Raw genomic sequence first — 20,131 nt, forward strand, 5'->3', positions numbered from 1 at the left:
TGGACACCGAGGACCTTGAAGCTCTCAACCCGCTCCACTACAGCCCTGTCGATGTGAATGGGGGCGTGCTCGACCCTCTGTTTCCTGTAGTCAGCTCTTTTGTCTTGCTGACGTTGAGGGTGTGTGTGTGTGTGTGTGTGTGTGTGTGTGTGTGTGTGTGTGTGTGTGTGTGCATGCATAGCAATGGAGAAAACGAAGCAGCTGCATCCCCACTTTCAAAATAGGGGTGCAAACGTATGTTTTTGCACTCCCACTTTTTTACCAGAAAAGTATCATCATCCATTAGGTATATAGTCATTTTCAAGGGTTAGTAATGTTTTGAAGTAGTCTGTATTAAAATAGATATGTTAATTTTATATAATATATAATAATTAACAGATTGCATTGTGCACCCCATCCCCTCAAGATGAATGGTTTTTCCCACTGGAAAGTTTTGCTTCCCAAACCAAGCCATGCAGTTCTTCTGCCGACTGAAGTCAGCTTGCAGGAGCATGGCCCGCCACAAGGAGTTGCTAGAACACGATGGGACAAGGAAATCCCGGCCGGCCAAACACTCCCCTAACCCGGACGATGCTGGACCAATTGTGCGCAGCCTCATGGGTCTCCTGGTCATTGCCGGCTGTGACACAGCCTGGGATCGAACCCGGGTCTGTAGTGTCGCCTCAAGTACTGCGATGCAGTGCCTTAGACCACTGCACCACTCGGGAGGCCCAGCTGCAGTTTTTGGAATAATTGCATCCAGTATATTTACCACTTGTTTTACTTTGCGAACCGCTAGTGCCATTTAGAATTGGTTAGCCTAGAGCTAGTCTATTACCCCCTAAACATAGACAGGTTCCACACACTGAAAATATGCATCAGCATTAGTTTGATAAAGACAAAGAGCATATTTTCATTAGAATCATTAAGTCTAGGCCTACTCACCAAACAGATGGTGTGGCCGTAATTAATCCCCATGCAGTGTTCAATGTGGAATTGTTTATCCATATAGAAAATTCCAAAGAACAGGCAGAATAAACTCCATAATGACAAAGTGAAAACATGTTTTTAGAAATGTTTGCTAATTTATTGAAAATTAAATAAATAAATATCTCATTAACATAAGTATTCAAATCCCAGAGTCAATACTTTGTAGAAACACATTTTGCAGCTATTACAGGTGTGAATCTTTCTGGGTAAGTCTCTAAAAGCTTTCCACTCCTGGATTGTGTAACATTTGACCATTATTATTCTCAAAATTGTTCAAGCTCTGTCAAGTTGGTTGTTGATTATTGCTAGACAAGTCTTTTCAAATCTTGCCATAGATTTTCAAGTAGATTTAAGTCAAAACTGTAACTTGAACACTCAGGAACATTCAGTGTTGTCTTGGTAAGCAACCACTGTAGATTTGGCCTTGTGTTTTAAATTATTGTCCTGCTGAAAGGTGAATTAATCTCCCAGTGTCTGGTGGAAAGCAGATTGAACTAGGTTTTCCTCTTGGATTTTGCCTATGCTTAGCGTTTCTTTTTTATCCTGAAAAACTCCCCAGTCCTTAACTATTACAAGCTTACCCATAACATGATGCAGCCACCACTATGCTTGAAAATATGGAGAGAGGTAAACAGTAATGTGTTGTATTGGATATGCCCCAAATATAACACTTCGTATTCAGGACAAAAAGTTAATTGTTTTGCCTTGTTGCAAATAGGATGCAAGTTTTGAAATATTTTTATTTTGTACAGTCTTCCTTCTTTTCACTCTGTCAATTACGTTAGTATTGTGTCGTAACTACAATGTTGATGATCCATCCTCAGTTTTTTCCTTTCACAACCATTAAACTCTGTAACTTTTTTTAAGTCACCATTGACCTCATGGCGAAATCCCTGAGCGGTTTCCTTCCTCTCTGGCAACTGAGTTAGGAAGGACGCCTGTATCTTTGTATTGACTGAGTGTATTGATACACCATTCAAGGTGTAATTAATAACTTCACCATGCTCAAAGGGATATTCAATGTCTGTTCTTTATTTATTTATACCCATCTACCAATAGGTGCCCTTCTTTGTGAGGTATTGGAAAACATCAGTGGTCTTTATGGGCTGAATCTGTGTTGGAAATTCACTGCTTGACTGATCTTCCAGATAATTGTATGTGTGGGGTACAGAGATGAGGTCGTGAATTGTTAAGCAAATTTTTACTCCTGAACTTATTTGGGCTTGCATTAACAAAGGGATTGGATACTTATTGAATCAAGACATTTCAGCTTTTCATTAAAAAAAAAAGCTCTGACAAAGGCCGTGAGGCCGATACCTAAAGCTTATTAAAGAGCAGTGATACTATCAAGAGCAGTGTGTGAGTTTCTTCTTTTCTCTCAGCTTTTCGTTTTTAATAAAATTGGAAAACATTTCTAAAAACGTGTTTCCTCTTTGACATTATGGGGTATTGTGTGTCTCAATTTAATCAATTTTAAATTCAGGCTGTAACACAACACAATTTGGAAAAAGTCAAGGGGTGTGAATACTTTCTGAAGGCACTGTAGGTGCGTATTGACTGTAATAAGGGCTCGGGAAATAAGAGGGACTTCTCTGCTAAATGAACAAAACATAGGCTTCTACAAGCACTGCTGAGGTTACTGCTTTTCTAAAGATTGTGTTTACCGATATAATATAACCAGTTCATATTACGGTTTCAATAAATCTATCTTAAATGGCACTTGTTTTTTTATTGACTGGATATACATTGAGTATACAAGACATTAAGAACACCTCTTTCCATGACATAGACTGACCATGTGAATCCATGGGAAACTATGATCCATTACTGCTGCTAATTGTTAAATCCACCTCAATCAGTGTAGACGAAGGGGAGAAGACAAATAAATGAAGGATTTTTAAACCTTGAGACATGGATTGTGTATGTGTGCCATTCTGAGGGTGAACGGGCAAGACAAAAAATGTAAGTGCCTTTGAACAGGGTGTGGTAGTAGGTGCCAGGCGCGCCGGTTTGTGTCAAGAACTAAAACGCTGCTGGGTTTCACACTCACCGGTTTCCTGTGTGTATCAAGAATGGTCACCACCCAAAGGATATCCAGCCAACTTAACACAACTGTGGGAAGCGTTGGATTCAACATAGACCAGCATCCCTGTGAAACGCTTTTGACACCTTGTAGAGTCCATGCCCTGACAAATTGAGGCTGTTCTGAGGGCAAAAGAAAGGGGGTGCAACTCAATATTAGGAAGGTGCTCCTAATGTTTGGTAAACTCAGTGTATATGGGGAGTTAGGATTTGTTCTCTGTAATGGTTATGATTAATGAGGCATTGTTACGCTCTATTAGCATATAGATAAATGCGTCCTGAAAATAGATGTTTTCATCCCAATACTCGAGTTCAATGTAAACCTACGAGACATGGTTGTGTTTTGTTGATATGTATTCCCCCTGTAAAGAAAGTGTAGAATTGCAGGAAATGGTTGTTTATTTAAAAATGTTTATTTAAATTTGTTTGCACCCCACTTTCAGACAAAGTCAGGCGCCCATGTGCATGTGAGCGTGTGTATGCGATTCAACTAGAGAGCCTGCCTCACCCCTGTGGGCTTCCATAGACACATCTGAATTATTCACTCTCCTTACAGCCACAGAGCAAAAGCCTAGCACCCCGGGGAGGCCTGGGAACCATAGGAAACTACTCAGACACCCCACTAAGAGTGTGTGTGTGTGTGTGTATTTTTGTGTGTGCAGGCACACACACATCATTTGTGGCCTACTGTATTCACACACCAGAACAAAGAGATAAATAGTGTGTTTTATAGTGTTTCTGGGAGCGTGAGATGCATGCTATTAAGTAACAGAAATGCTTAATTTCCAAAACAGAGAACTCCTCTGGACATTTCAAACAGTTTCTCCACAATAGGTAACACACACTGAGTGTAGAGCTGTCCTTCCTTCTCCATTTGGTGTTTTTTGGCCTTTATATATGGCTGGAGATCAGTCCACAGCTCCTGTCACAGTTAATGAGCTTTTCAATGGATAGGCTAAAGCAGCTTCCTGCAGTGTGTGTCTGTTGCCAACACACTGTGAGGGCATTGACGCGGAAGCTACATTTACATTACATTCCACCGACGAGAGAGAGAGAGAGAGAGAGAGAGAGAGAGATGGATAGTGAAGGAGAGAGAGAGAGAGAGAGAGAGAGAGAGAGATGGATAGTGAAGGAGAGAGAGAGATGGATAGTGAAGGAGAGAGAGAGAGAGATGGATAGTGAAGGAGAGAGAGAGAGATGGATAGTGAAGGAGAGAGAGAGAGATGGATAGTGAAGGAGAGAGAGAGAGATGGATAGTGAAGGAGAGAGAGAGAGATGGATAGTGAAGGAGAGAGAGAGAGATGGATAGTGAAGGAGAGAGATAGATAGTGAAGGAGAGAGAAATAGATAGATAGGAGAAAAGAGAGGTAGATGGAGAGAAAAAGAAAGAGAAAAAGAAAGAGAGAGAAAAAGAGAGATCCCCAGCAGCAGTGCTGTCTCACTGTGACTCAGAGGGCTAAATGAGCCAGGCGTGTTGCCTCTTGATGCTCTGTGACCTAGATTGGGAGACTCAGGCACAGAGTGAGTAATCTCTCTCCTCTCCTCTCCTCTCCTCTCCTCTCCTCTCCTCTCCTCTCCTCTCCTCTCCTCTCCTCTCCTCTCCTCTCCTCTCCTCTCCTCTCCTCTCCTCTCCTCTCAATTCAATGGGCTTTATTGGCATGGGAAACATATGTTAACATTGCCAAAGCAAGTGAGGTAGATATGTACAAAAGTGAAATAAACAATACATTTTAACAGTAAACATTACACTCACAGAAGTTCCAAAAGAATAAAGACATTACAAATGTCATATTATGTTTATATACAGTGTTGTAACAATGTACAAATGGTTGAAGTACAAAAGGGAAAATAAATAAGCATTTTTTGGGGTTGTATTTACAATGGTGTTTGTACTTCACTGGTTGCCCTTTTCTTGTGAGAACAGGTCACAAATCTTGCTGCAGTGATGGCACACTGTGGTATTTCACCCAGTAGATATGTGAGATTATCAAAATCGGGTTTGTTTTCGAATTCTTTGTGGATCTGTGTAATCTGAGGAAAATATGTGTCTCTAATATGGTCATACATTGGGCAGGAGGTTAGGAAGTGCAGCTCAGTTTCCACCTCATTTTGAGGACAGTGTGCACATAGCCTGTCTTCTCTTGAGAGACATGTCTGCCTACGTCAACCTTTCTTAATAGCAAGGCTATGCTCACTGAGTTTGTACATAGTCATAGATTTCCTTAAATTTGGGTCTTTCCCTCTCTCTCCCGCTCTCCACTCAGCATGGAACAGGCTGCTGTGCTGAAAAACCTGCCTCTCCTCCCACAGCAACACAGACAGAACACACACAAACACATATACAGATGACTGGACAAACACACACTAGACACTAGAGTCCACACTGGGACAGAGACAGGGCCCAGAGCAAAGCCAAAGGGGAGTCATATCCACTCAGCTCTTATCAGAGCATTATACCACTTACACCATACTATAATACTAGTATACACACAGGCATTGGAGACCAGGCAAGGGGACACCAAAACCAGGCAAAGGGGCACACATTGTCTGTGTGTGTGTGCGCACGCACACACACAGTTAATTTGAGAAGCTTAGAAACACACAAAGGATTGTGGTTGAGTGTCCTAAATTCCAGCCGAGCTCCCAGCTACCATGGCTTTGATCCTCTCAATGGCTCCCATTGTGTCCACAGTCACCGGGGTTAGAGCTAGGTGGAGGAGAACTTAACACACACACACACACAATGCATCACCACTACGGACACACACAATGCACCACACCTACTGATGCTAAAATATGCTGATGATGCATATTTCCTGTATTTGTTGCCATGGCAGTCCTGTCTTTGGCACAGAGTGACAACAATGGGCTGATTATTAGAAATGTAAAGGATATGCATGAGAAACATTAAGAAGACTGCTACTACTCCATACAATGTAGTATTACTGACAATCCAATGAAATTGATTATGACGTGTTTTGGTGCATAATACTGATAAAGTACTCCCCAAAACACAGATAATAGAGAATAGGCTATGTGCTTACAGTACCAGCTTTGACATGAGAGGGGCAGACTGTTGGATGTTCAGTAGAGTGTCGTCCTCCCTTCACTGCTGTGACAGAGATGAGTGATGGCCACACTGGGGGTGTCGAGTTTCTATTGAGTCACTGTTCTGCTGAAGTCTTAACTGACTCTAGTTAACCACTAAAGCTTCAGTTATACTACAACCACCAGCAGCCTGATGGAACTACAAACATGGCCACTCTGGTCCGGCCATCTGATCATGGCTCAGTGTGGTTGGAGTAATGAGACAGCATTCTCTCTGTGGTGAATCAATCAATGGATGTTGTGCTGCTGGAGCTCAAAATGGAGCCTGTGCGAGTGTCAGTGGACTAGCTGAGGACTACAAGGCTGAAGGGAAGGAGTAAACACCTCATACTGGAGGCAGAACACAACAGTTCCAGGTTATTTCAACACTCATCATTCAAAGTACTACATATGCTAATAAACATGTATCTAGGATACATTTTAATAAGGTAAAAACCTGTAAACAAAAATCCCATATTGTGTGGCTCACTCAATCAACCAGTGTATGCCACACAACGACACACTCTCAAACATTTCCAATTGATTTGCACACACAGCAGAAAAATAGTGACAGTCTGTGTATGCAGTACATCATAAAATGTGCCATGCTATTATTAATAGATAGCTACTCTCTCTCCTAAACAGAGTCTCACCCTTCCTTAACCTCATTAACCAAACTGTTAATTGATGTCTATTATTAACAATGCCACACTGTCATGTAAAAGTGAGGTCACCCACCGTATGTTACAGTGAACTAGGGCTCCTCCATCGCTCAGGCCTTTTCAGAAGTGCCCTGTGACATTCAAACAATCCAATCTAATTGATTTGATCGAGATTAAACAGATTTCACACATCTTATTGAGGGAGTTATTTTTATTTGCTTGTGGTTACCCCGGAGAGTATCCTGGAGTCACCTCTTCACTGTTGACGTTGAGACTGGTGTTTTGCGGGTACTATTTAATGAAGCTGCCAGTTGAGGACTTGTGAGGCGTCTGTTTCTCAAACTAGACACTCTAATGTACTTGTCCTCTTGCTCAGTTGTGCACCTGGGTCTCCCACTCCTCTTTATATTCTGGTTAGAGCCAGTTTCCGCTGTTCTGTGAAGGGAGTAGTACACAGCATTGTACAAGATCTTACATTTCTTGGCAATTTTTCACATGGAATAGCCTTCATTTCTCAGAACAAGAATAGACTGACAAGTTTCAGAAAAAAGGTGTTTGTTTCTGGCCATTTTGAGCCTGTAATCAAACTCACAAATGCTGATGCTCCAGATACTCAACTAGTCTAAAGGCCAGTTTTTTGCTTCTTTAATCAGAACAACAGTTTTCAGCTGTGCTAACATAATTACAAAAGGGTTTTCTAATGATCAATTAGCCTTTTAAAATTATAAACTTGGATTAGCTAACACAACGGGCCATTGGAACACAGGAGTGATGGCTGCTGATAATGGGCCTCTGTACTCCTATGTAGATATTCCATTCAAAATCAGCCATTTCCAGCTACAATTTACAACATTAACAATGTCTCCACTGTATTTCTGATCAATTTGATGTTGTTTTAACGGATAAAAAATTAGCTTTTCTTTAAAAAAAACAAGGACATTTCTAAGTGACCCCAAACTTTTGAACGGTAGTGTATATAACCTCCCAGTAATTTATTGGGTAAAAAAACACCAACGTTTCGGCATCACTATGCCTTCTTCAGGGTCCCCAAACAATGATTCCCAAACAAAATTTACTGAGCTGTCACGATCGTCATGGGAAGAAGTGGACCAAAACGCAGCGTGGTACGTGTTCATTCTATTTATTTATTTAATGAACACCGACAACAACAAAACAAAATACGAACGTGACATTCTGCAGGGCAAAATAACAACCAATGCAAAAATAAGAACCCACAAATGAAAGAGGGAAAAAGGACTGCCTAAGTATGATTCCCAATCAGAGACAACGATAGACAGCTGCCTCTGATTGGGAACCACACTCGTCCAAAAACAAAGAAATATAAAACATAGAAATAAAGAAACTAGAATGCTCACCCTAGTCAAACCCTGGCCTAACCAAAATAGAGAATAAAAACCTCTCTATGGCCAGGGCGTGACATGAGCCTTAGCAAATTGGACAAAAAACGATGGCTACAGTATACAGTGCATTTGGAAATTATTCAGACCCCTAGTCTTTGCCACATTTTGTTACGTTACAGCCTTATTCTAAAATTGATTAAATCGTTTTTTTCCTCATCAATCTTTATTTTATTTCACCTTTATTTAACCAGGTAAGCAAGTTGAGAACAAGTTCTCATTTACAATTGCGACCTGGCCAAGATAAAGCAAAGCAGTTCGACACATGCAACAACACAAAGTTACACATGGAGTAAAACAAACATACAGTAGAAAAATAAGTCTATATACAATGTGAGCAAATGAGGTGAGATAAGGGAGGTAAAGGCAAAAAAAAGGCCATGGTGGCGAAGTGCTTACATTTACATTTACATTTACATATGTAAATTGGGAACCACACTCCCTTCTTAAAGTAAATACAATATAGCAAGTAAAACACTGGAATGGTAGATTTGCAGTGGAAGAATGTGCAAAGTAGAGATAGAAATAATGGGGTGCAAAGGAGCAAAATAAATAAATACAGTAGGGGGAGAGGTAGTTGTTTGGGCTAAATTATAGATGGGCTATGTACAGGTGCAGTAATCTGTGAGCTGCTCTGACAGCTGGTGCTTAAAGCTAGTGAGGGAGATAAGTGTTTCCAGTTTCAGAGATTTTTGTAGTTCGTTCCAGTCATTGGCAGCAGAGAACTGGAAGGAGAGGCAGCCAAAGGAAGAATTGGTTTTGGGGGTGACCAGAGAGTTATACCTGCTGGAGCGCGTGCTACAGGTGGGTGCTGCTATGGTGACCAGCGAGCTGAGATAAGGGGGGACTTTACCTAGCATGGTCTTGTAGATGACCTGGAGCCAGTGGGTTTGGCGACGAGTATGAAGCGAGGGCCAGCCAACGAGATCATACAGGTCGCAGTGGTGGGTAGTATATGGGGCTTTGGTGACAAAACGAATGGCAATGTGAAGACAGGAGGCTATTTTGTAAATGACATCGCCGAAGTCGAGGATCGGTAGGATGGTCAGTTTTACAAGGATATGTTTGGCAGCATGAGTGAAGGATGCTTTGTTGCGGAATAGGAACCCAATTCTAGATTTAACTTTGGATTGGAGATGTTTGATGTGAGTCTGGAAGGAGAGTTTACAGTCTAACCAGACACCTAGGTATTTATAGTTGTCCACATATTCTAAGTCAGAACCGTCCAGAGTAGTGATGTTGGATGGGCGGGCAGGTGCAGGCAGCGATCGGTTGAAGAGCATGCATTTAGTTTTACTTGTATTTAAGAGCAATTGGAGGCCACGGAAGGAGAGTTGTATGGCATTGAAGCTCGTCTGGAGGGTTGTTAACACAGTGTTCAAAGAAGGGACAGAAGTATACAGAATGGTGTCGTCTGCGTAGAGGTGGATCAGAGACTCACCAGCAGCAAGAGCGACATCATTGATGTATACAGAGAAGAGAGTCGGTCCAAGAACTGAACCCTGTGGCACCCCCATAGAGACTGCCAGAGGCCCGGACAACAGGCCCTCCGATTTGACACACTGAACTCTATCTACATACAATCTATCTACACACAATACCCCATAATGACATAGCAAAAATAGGTTTTTAGACATTTTTGCAAATGTATTAAAAATAGAAAATTGGAAAATCTCATTTCCATAAGTATTCAGACCCTTTACTCAGTACTTCGTTGAAGCACCTTTGGCTGCGATTACAGCCTCAAGTCTTCCTGGGTATGATGCTACAAGCTTGGCACACCTGTATTTGGAGAGTTTCTACCATTCTTCTCTGCAGATCCTCTCAAGCTCTGTCAGGTTGGATGAAGAGCGTCGCTACACAGCTATTTTCAGGTGTTTGATCGTGTTGAAGAGGGAGTGTGTGTTTAGGGTCATTGTCCTGTTGGAAGGTGAACCTTCGCCCCAGCCTAAGCACTCTGGGGCAGGTTTTCATCAAGGATCTCTCTATACTTTTCTCCGTTCATCTTTCTCTCGATCCTGACTAGTCTCCCAGTCATGCCGCTGAAAAACATCACCACACCATGATGCTGCCACCACCATGTTTCACTGTAGGGATGGCGCCAGGTTTCTCCAGATGGATCCCTTAGCATTCAGGCCAAAGAGTTCAATCTTGGTTTCATCAGACCAGAGAATGTTGTTTCTCATGGTCTGAGAGTCCTTTAGGTGCCTTTTGGCAAACTTCAAGCTGGCTGTCATTGTGCCCGCTTCCATCTGGAAGGTTCTCCCATCTCCATGGATGGGAGTTCTTGGTCACCTCCCTGACCAAGACCCTTCTCCACCGATTGCTCAGTTTAGCCGGGCGGCCAGATCTAGGAAGTCTTGGTGGTTCCAAACTTCTTCAGAAATGCAGAAATTGTTTGGTACCCTTCCTCAGATCTGTGCTGCGACACAATAGTGTCTCGGAGCTCTTTGGACAATTCCTTTGACCTCGTGGCTTGGTTTTTGCTCTGACATGCACTGTCAACTGTGGGACCTTATATAGACAGCTGTGTGCCTTTCCAAATCATGTCCAATCAATTGATTTGACCACAAGTGGAATCCAATCAAGTTGTAGAACCATTTGTAGGATGTACAATGGAAACAGGATGCACCTGAGAACAATTGAGTCCCATAGCAAATGTTCTAAATACTTATGTAAATAAGGTATTTCGCTTCTTGTTTTTTAAATATATTTGCTAAAATTCCTAAAAACCTGTTTTTGCGTTGTCATTATGGGGTATTGTGTGTATATTGATGAGGGAGAAAAATATTTAATGCATTTGAGAATAAAGATGTAACGTAACCAAATGTGGAAAAAGTCAAGGGGTCTGAATACTTTCCAAATGCACTGTATGTTGCCCTAAGAGTTGTGCAAAGTTGGTAGAATCTCAATTTAAAATATTCTCAGCTGAAAATGATTCACAACTGTGTACCTTTAGACAAAGGTGATTCCTCCAAGTATGAACTCATGGGGTGGAGACTTATCCAATTCTGATATTTCAGTTTTAGTATTTTTTTATTTTCACTTTGAAAATGTGGAGTAGGTTGTGTAGATCTGCAGGAAAAAATAATTTTATCAATTTTCCAGTGATGAAGACGTGGATGTCTCATGGTATGGTGGGGTATGCAAAATAGGTACATTTTGAGCACCTATATCTCTTGAATGTGTTTAGGCCAGTGGCGCGATTTTCAATGGAGACATGACCTCCCCACATTCTGAAAATGCATTTTTGTCTCCCTCAGTTTTATCATTGCACTGTGATACAAACAGCGGCATCGATGTGCTTTAGGAGCATGCTGACACCCCAGAGCGGTCGGGTAGGTTGTTTTAGGACCGGATGGACACCATAGCGTGTTGGACATGCTGTGTGAAGGGAAAGCTATTATTCTAGACCAGCACGGTGCTGTCTCTGTGTGTTGCGCTTTTTCTCTGGGTTGTAATAGCAAGCAGAGCAGAAACTGGTTACTCATTATTTGACTGATGTAGTTGGCAAGGTAACAGCTGTTTGACTTAACAGAAAAAAAGTATTTATCACCATTGCTGAACTAGTAGTGTAAATGACATGTAAAGTTAGCTAATGTTTCAGCCCCTCTTGACTTAAGTTCTGTCTGAAGAGAATGAAGCTAGCTAGCTAGTAGCTACCACAGCCAGTTCAGCACTAGCCTCTAGCTATCAGTCAGGTAGCAGCATCGAACAACTGTTGTGTGTATGGAAATGTTTTGTAGCCTTTTTGCCACGTATCAACAGAGGTAAATTAACTTGGCTAGTTTTCACCAGTTGATGTACCATTAGAGCTAGCCAAAAGTTGGCTAACGTTAGCTCGCTAGCTCACTAACTTTAGCCATTATTTTTCCCTCATTCACACTAGACCTAAATCAAATGATGGAACCAGTGGCCAAACTATTGAAGACCGATATTCTGACGTTTTTTGACAGCACAATGTGAGTTTTTATTCGAGTCAGTATAGCGATGTGAAGATATTGATCTGTCAGTTTCCCTAGCTAATTCCCTACTTTTCACACTGACAAGGTATAAATAGCTCTACAGTCTAGACTGTCATGGTGCGGTCAGTACACAACACAATGGTCATCATGTCTAAGCAGGATCAAATGGTGACAGGTGTCCCAGCAGGGTCAGACAGCCAGGGAAGACCAGTCTACGGAGCTCAGGGGAATTTTGCAGTATATGATAACAATCAGTGAATGGATACAAAGTTCCATCTTGAGTTGATGGGTAGTCTACAGTCTGGGATCTGAGAATAATGCTCATTTCAATTATTGAACCATTAATTCTATTTTTGGATAATATAATGTGTAAATGTACACCAAGGTAATTCTTTGTCATGCCTCACCTGAGCAGGATTAGATGGTGACAGGGGCCTCAGCACAGTCCTGTAACCAGTGAAGACCAGCCTGTGATGATGCTGAGGTGAACTTTTTCAGACACAACACTTTATTCTCTCTGTGCAGCAAACACTGGACAAGCCAGAAGCTTAAAAGATTTAAACTGTTTTAAAGCAGTCTGACAAACCTGTAAAGTTGATTTTCAAACTGTATCAAGGGTTGATAGAGGATTTTCCTGATGACAGACACTATTGATGATGATGAATGGATACAGATATGTCTGAATGCCCAGTCATGTTCATATAATCTCAGACATAAATTACTGCAGATTAAGACCATCCATAGAAAATAGAACAGTGACATTTAATATGATGCACTCAGAAATGTACTTCCTCTGCTGGAGGTGTTAAACACAGAAGGGGACATATTTGCATATGTTATGATCCTGTGAAGGCTGGCTGAATTCTGGCAAAGAGTATTTTCTTTTATCTCAGCATGCCTACAGATTCTCCCTTCTCCATGTTTTTGTTTGCTTGGAAATGTTGATACTGGAGGCTTATCAGAAGAAACTGTGTAAGCTAGCATTTAAGAAATGCATTGCCATTCATTGGAAGGTTGGTTATCCTCCAACAATGTCACAATGGATGTCAGAAATGTCAAGTTATGCATCATTAGATTTGATTCATTTCAAGATTAAGGTTATACTTTAAAACTTTCATAAGGTCTGGGTGCCTTATATGGAATACTGTATGACAAAAGGGGTCTGTAATGAAAACATGAGATTTATTTAGTGGAGAAGTCGCAAACAGATAATTTTTTTAATGGCACACAAGACACCTTTCTGATTTGTGCCTGTGTCAGTGGACTAATCCATTGAGGAGGCAGTGGGGATGCCACGGTCCAAGAATAGGGGGATTGTGGAACAGATGGAAGAATAGGGGGATTGTGGCTCAGATGCACAGGGCAGGTCTCTCTCCAGAATGTGCTCTCTTTCGCCATTTTGTAGGTATTCATTGTGTGCATTGTTTGCTGTGTCTATCAAATTCCGATTACATATATCACCACTAGTAGCCTACATTTAGCATTAATTCCCATAATTTCTAATCTGCAATTTTTGTTTGGTTACCGTTATTTATATTAATGCATTCAATATATAATTATTACAGTCATTTACCATTCTCAATGTCGGAGTGGACATGTGTTTTGCAGAACTCACAACATATGTTACACAAGACATTTTTGATAATTTCATTCCATTTACAAATTTTGTCAATTTATTAATCGTCTTTGGATTGAAACGCTCCTGTCAATGTTGAGTAAGGATGCGCACCTGATTACGCATCTAGATATACAGGAGAAGTATCTTATTCTCATATCACTAGTCTACCTGGCCTGTGCATAAATGTAGGCCTATAAATGTGCCCATTTGGGGATGTCTGATAGTATTTCTGATTGTCTTAACTGACCACCACTAATGAGCTGTGGAGCTTCTAAAAGTAATTGTTCTTTACCTCAAACAGCAAGTAAACAAAGTTTATTTTCAGAATCAATTGACAGACAATAGTTCTTCCTTTCGATAACCACTTTGCATTAAAGGGAAAAATGTAATGCTCAGATCCAGTGGAAATGTCATACAAATACCTGATCACTTCTTATCCCTTGCACAAATAGCCTACAACTGTGTCCGTCCAGGAGCACAGGAAACTCTGAGGGACAAGAATATTTTATACAATGTTTCAAGTTTGCCAGCATGAGTTTCTGGGCGAACCAGTTGATAATTGATACAATGATTCAAGTTCATTGCAAACAGGCCATGCATAGACAATGTGATTCATAGGATATTTATTTTTAAATCAGGATATTTTCTACCTGCAGGCTGCAATGTTTTTATCTGTTTTTTACTTTAAGATTTGTATAATTTTAATTTAGATTGTCTGTGGTTAATCTACATTCTATGATTTTGAGATACAAAGACTATTATACATTTTTAAAAACGGTTCCACAAAAATGTGCATATGAAAATCATAACTGGCACGCAGATTAGTAGATATGGTAAGATGAATTGACAGTCCAAATAGAAAAGATTGCCGACCACTGGTGTAGCCTATTACCGGCAACTTCAGTAGCGTAACACAGAATCTGCTAAGGCAAGCAGCGGGAAAAAGAGGGTTGGGAATAGTTTTTTTCTCTTTTGGTTAGGCTATCTTGATCTCTGGCTCCCTCGAGTAATTTGCATGTCTTAATTATTTAAACAAACAGCCTGCTTAAAGCATCAGACAAGTTCAGCACATATAGTTGATTTTATTAAAACACATAGGGTGTTTATATATTGAAAAATACACATGAAAAAATGTCAACCAATCAGTTGGTCTAAAGAAAAGACTACTCTTGGTTGATCAAGAGTATTTTTTGTCAGGGACAGCCCTTGTAGAATTGCAGAAAATGAGCTTAAGATGTCACCCCCACTTCTAAAACCAAAGTTGCACCCCTGTAATAGGCAAATATGTATGAAAGGTTGAGTTCAAATCAAAAGGGGTGATGTCAAAAAGTGATTGAATTCAAATGGATTTACCCTGTTCACACAGTGGGAGAGAGGGGAGTCAGGGAGAGAACTAACTGACTTCAGTCAGTCATTCACCAATGGTGTCTATTCTTCCCATACATACAGTACCAGTCAAAAGTTTGGACACACCTACTCATTCAAGAGTTTTTCTTTAATATTTTTTTTTTTACTATTTTCTACATTGTATAAAATAGTAAAAATATAGTGAAGACATCAAAACTATGAAATAACACATATGGAATCATGTAGTAACCAAAAAAGTGTTAAAGAAATCAAAAAATATTTTATATATGAGATTCTTCTAAGTAGCCATCCTTTGATTTGATGACAGCTTTGCACACTCTTGGCATTCTCTCAACCAGTTTCACCCAGAATGCTTTTCCAACAGTCTTGAAGGAGTTCCCACATATGCTGAGTAATTGTTGGCTGCTTCCTTCATTCTGCGGTCCAACTCATCCCAAACCATCTCAATTGAGTTGAGGTCGGGTGATTGTGGAGGCCAGGTCATCTGATGCAGCACTCCATCACTCTCCTCATTTGGTCAAATAGCCCGTACACAGCCTGGAGATGTGTTGGGTCATTGCCCTGTTGAAAAACAAATGATAGTCCCACTAAGCGCAAATCAGATGGGATGGCGTGTCGCTGCAAAATGCTGTGGTAGCCATGCTGGTTAAATCACAGTGTCACCAGTAAAGCACTCCCACACCTCCTCTTCCATGCTTCATGGTGGGAACTAAACATGCGGCAATCATCCGTTCACCTACTCTGCGTCTCACAAAGATACGGCGGTTGGAAACAAAAATCTTAAATTTGGATTCATCAGACCAAAAGACAGATTTCCAACGGTCTAATGTCCATTGCTTGTGTTTCTTGGCCCAAGCAAGTCTCTTCTTATTATTGGTGTCCTTTAGAAGTGGTTTCTTTGCAGCAATTCAACCATGAAAACCTGATTCAAGCAGTCTCCTCTGAACAGTTGATGTTGAGATGTGTCTGTTACTTGAACTTTGTGAAGCCTTTACAGTTGAAGTCGGAAGTTTACATACACTTAGGTTGGAGTCATTAAAACTCGTTTTTCAACCACTCCTCATATTTCTTGTTAAACTATAATTTTGGCAAGTCGGTTAGAACATCTAATTTGTGCATGACACAAGTAATTTTTCCATTAATTGTTTACAGACAGATTATTTCACTTATAATTCACTGTATCACAATCCCAGTGGGTCAGAAGTTTACATACACTAAGTTGACTGTGCCTTCAAACAGCTTGGAAAATTCCAGAAAATGATGTCATGGCTTTAGAAGCTTCTGACAGGCTAATTGACATCATTTGAGTCAATTAGAGGTGTACCTGTGGATGTATTTCAAGGCCTACCTTCAAACTCAGTGCCTCTTTGCTTGACATCATGGGAAAATCAAAAGAAATCAGCCAAGACCTCAGAAAAAAACATTGTAGACCTCCACAAGTCTGGTTCATCCTTGGGAGCAATTTCCAAACGCCTGAAGGTACCACGTTCATCTGTATAAACAATAGTATGCAAGTATAAACATCATGGGACCACGCAGCCATCATACCGCTCAGGAAGGAGACGTGTTCTGTCTCCTAGAGATGAACGTACTTCGGTGTGAAAAGGGCAAATCAATCCCAGAACAACAGCAAAGAACCTTGTGAAGATGCTGGAGGAAACAGGTACAAAAGTATCTATATCCACAGTAAAACGAGTCCTATATCGACATAACCTGAATGGCTGCTCAGCAAGTAAGCAGCCATTCAGGTTACTGCTCCAAAACCGCCGTAAAAAAGCCAGACTACGGTTTGCAACTGCACATGGGGACAAAGATCGTAGTTTTTGGAGAAATGTCCTCTGGTCTGATGAAACAAAAATAGAACTGTTTGGCCATAATGACCATTGTTATGTTTGGAGGAAAAAGGGGGAGGCTTGCAAGCCGAAGAACACCATCCCAACCGTGAAGCACGGGGGTGGCAGCATCATGTTGTGTGGGTTCTTTGCTGCAGGAGAGACTGGTGCACTTCACAAAATAGATGGCATCATGAGGAAAGAAAATCATGTGGATATATTGAAGCAACATCTCAAGACATCAGTCAGGAAGTTAAAGCTTGGTCGCAAATTAGTCTTCCAAATGGACAATGACCCCAAGCATACTTCCAAAGTTGTGGCAAAATGGCTTAAAAGGACAACAAAGTCAGGTATTGGAGTGGCCATCACAAAGCCCTGACCTCAATTCTATAAAAAATGTGTGGGCAGAACTGAAAAAGTGTGTGCGAGCAAGGAGGTCTACAAACCTGACTCAGTTACACCAGCTCTGTCAGGAGGAATGGGCCAAAATTCACCCAACTTATTGTGGGAAGCTTATGGAAGGTTACCCAAAACGTTTGACCGGAGTTAAACAATTTAAAAGGCAATACTACCAAATACTAATTGAGTGTATGTAAACTTCTGACCCACTGGGAATGTGATGAAAGAAATAAAAGCTGAAATAAATCATTCCCTCTACTATTATTCTGACATTTCACATTCTTAAAATAAAGTAGTGATCCTACCTGACCTAAGACAGTGAATTTTTACTAGGATTAAATGTCAGGAATAGTGAAAAACTGAGTTTAAATGTATTTGGCTAAGGTGTATGTAAACTTTCGACTTCAAATGTATTCGGGCTGCAAATTCTGAGGCTGGTAACTCTGGGTCTTCCTTTCCTTTGGCGGTCCTCATGAGAGCCAGTTTCATCATAGCACCTGATGACTTTTGTGACTGCACTTTTCAGGGATGACTGACCTTCACGTCTTAAAGTAATAATGGACTGTCATTTCTCTTTGCTTATTTGAGCTGTTCTTGCCATAACATTGACTTAGTATTTTACCAAAAAGGGCTATCTTCTGTATACCACCCCTACCTTGTCACAGCACAACTGATTGGCTCAAACGCATTAAGGAAAGAAATTCCAGAAATTAATTTTTAACAAGGCACACTGTTCATTGAAATGCATTCCAGATGACTACCTCATGAAGCTGGTTGAGAGAACGCCAAGAGTGTGCAAAGCTATCATCAAGGCAAAGGGTGGCTACTTTTGAAGAATCTCAAACATTTAATTTTTTTTGTTTTGTTTAACACTTTTTTGGTTACTACATGATTCCATGTGTGTTATTTCATAGTTTTGATGTATTCACTATTATTCTACAATATAGAAAATAGTACACATAAAGAAAAACCCTGGAATTAGTAGTGTCCAAACTTTTGACTGGTACTCTACATCCCCTCCAAAGCCGAAAATAACATTACTAATCTAACCCCGGGCACGTTGGAACCGCACCGCACAGAACCAGCAATACTGTGATTCACCAACTAAGTAGGAGACTTGCATAATACCATATTATTTCCTTTTCAGCATTGCCATTTGTCAAAACAAGGTGAAAGCTGCATTCCCACATAAACAAGAGAGTTTAGCAGTCTACCTTGTTGTAGTTCTATGGAACGTGTAGCATCACTGCAGCAGCACTATGATTTCAGAAACAAACATGTGAAGAGGGAGAGAGCTTTGACCTAATTTCTATGACAGGAAGAAAACCTGTATGGTCTCCTTGATATTGCAATTAACATGAAGGCAGTTTCTAGCCTAGCGACTAGAGAAAAATGCACTGACTGCAAAGCAAATTGGAAGATTGTTTTAACGTTGAGAGGTATACTTCTGGTGGTAAGTAATACATCCAGTCACGGGATATACCAGCATACAATTAATACTGTAGCCATCTCAAAAGCCTCATCCAATAAGTAATATCTCTATATATTGTCATTACTCAACAACACTGACATTGCAGGCGAAAATAATAAAGACCCAAGCTTATTTTTTTTAGGGCACTAACCAGCTAATTAAATGAAAATTCTAAAAAAGGAAGTCAGTGTTTTCATCCTCCCGGACAACAGAGCAGCGCGAGCAAGTCGTGCCTGCAGTTCTCGCCACTGACACCGGACGGATGTTTGTTAATGTTTTTATCTGGGACACACTCATAGGAGCATTTACCAGGCACAACAACTCTTCAACTCGTTCTCTTTTCCCTGTCCCAAGCCCTTACCTTCAGACAGCTCCAAATCCAACTCCGCCAATTGGTCCCTGACCTCTTTTGGTAGTGCTGACATATCCACGCCTCGGCCCGCCATCGTTGCACGAATAATACGGAGTAGTATGTAACAATCAAGGAAAAGTGGTAACACGTTCCTGAGTCAACGAGAAAAGCAGATATCAAGATGTGGATTGTACTCCATCCTTGCGACTCCCTGACACCGCCATAACTGTGAGCGATGAACAACTCGCCAAAGGAATCTGTCACATGACCATGTATGATGTTAATTGTTGTGACTGGAGCATGAGATCAGTAGACGGTCTGCTCCCCCTGGCGTTACTGTGTGGCAACTGAATGTAGAAGAGCATTTTGTACACCACTGACTGAACACACAGGTAACTGCCAAACTAATGGAAACAGTTGGGGATGGGTGAAATGGGGGATACAACATATTTTGAAAGCAGGTGCTTCCACACAGGTATGGTTCCTCCGCTAATTAATAATTAACATACCATTATGCTTAGAGTCCTGTATAAAAATGCTAGGTAGGTCATGATTTTGGCTACCAAGGATGATGATGCCACCTCCATAAGAAATTACGTAACTTTATGTTTTGTTGATGGTGAGGGAAGTGTTCAATTGGGTTGAAATCTGGGGACTGAGATAGCCATGTCATGGTTTACATAGCCGTTCTGGCTCGTGGTGGACCAGTGCCCTATTAAGACAATTTATGTTGGTGATTCCTTTATTTTAGCAGTTACCTTTAGATATGGCTAATGATTATGAAGCTATGGTCCATGATATCCGTCAGTCAGCTATTTCAATTTCATGACAAGATGAACATCCCAAGCTCACACAAATCATGGTGAAGTACACCATTTTAGCAGCTAATCCTAACTTCCACAGAAATT

At 40.9% G+C, this 20,131-nt stretch overlaps 1 protein-coding gene across 8 annotated transcripts in view; it reads right to left on the reverse strand.

Moving 5' to 3' along the window:
* Window positions 1–19,489, reverse strand: part of LOC129815452 (disco-interacting protein 2 homolog B-A-like) — an 84,123-nt gene extending 64,634 nt beyond the window's left edge. For 6 of the 8 annotated variants that reach the window (XM_055869305.1, XM_055869302.1, XM_055869307.1 and 3 more), the window contains exon 1: window positions 19,233–19,485. In XM_055869305.1, coding sequence (XP_055725280.1) covers window positions 19,233–19,317 — 85 coding nt within the window. In that variant the 5' untranslated portion in view covers window positions 19,318–19,485. Of the gene's footprint in view, window positions 1–19,232 lie in introns of all 8 variants that reach the window. The other 2 variants (XM_055869306.1, XM_055869308.1) reach the window with 2 other exon arrangements.
* Window positions 19,490–20,131: the final 642 nt, after the last annotated feature.

This window comes from Salvelinus fontinalis, chromosome 18, assembly GCF_029448725.1.
Source record: "Salvelinus fontinalis isolate EN_2023a chromosome 18, ASM2944872v1, whole genome shotgun sequence".
Taxonomy (NCBI): domain Eukaryota; kingdom Metazoa; phylum Chordata; class Actinopteri; order Salmoniformes; family Salmonidae; genus Salvelinus; species Salvelinus fontinalis.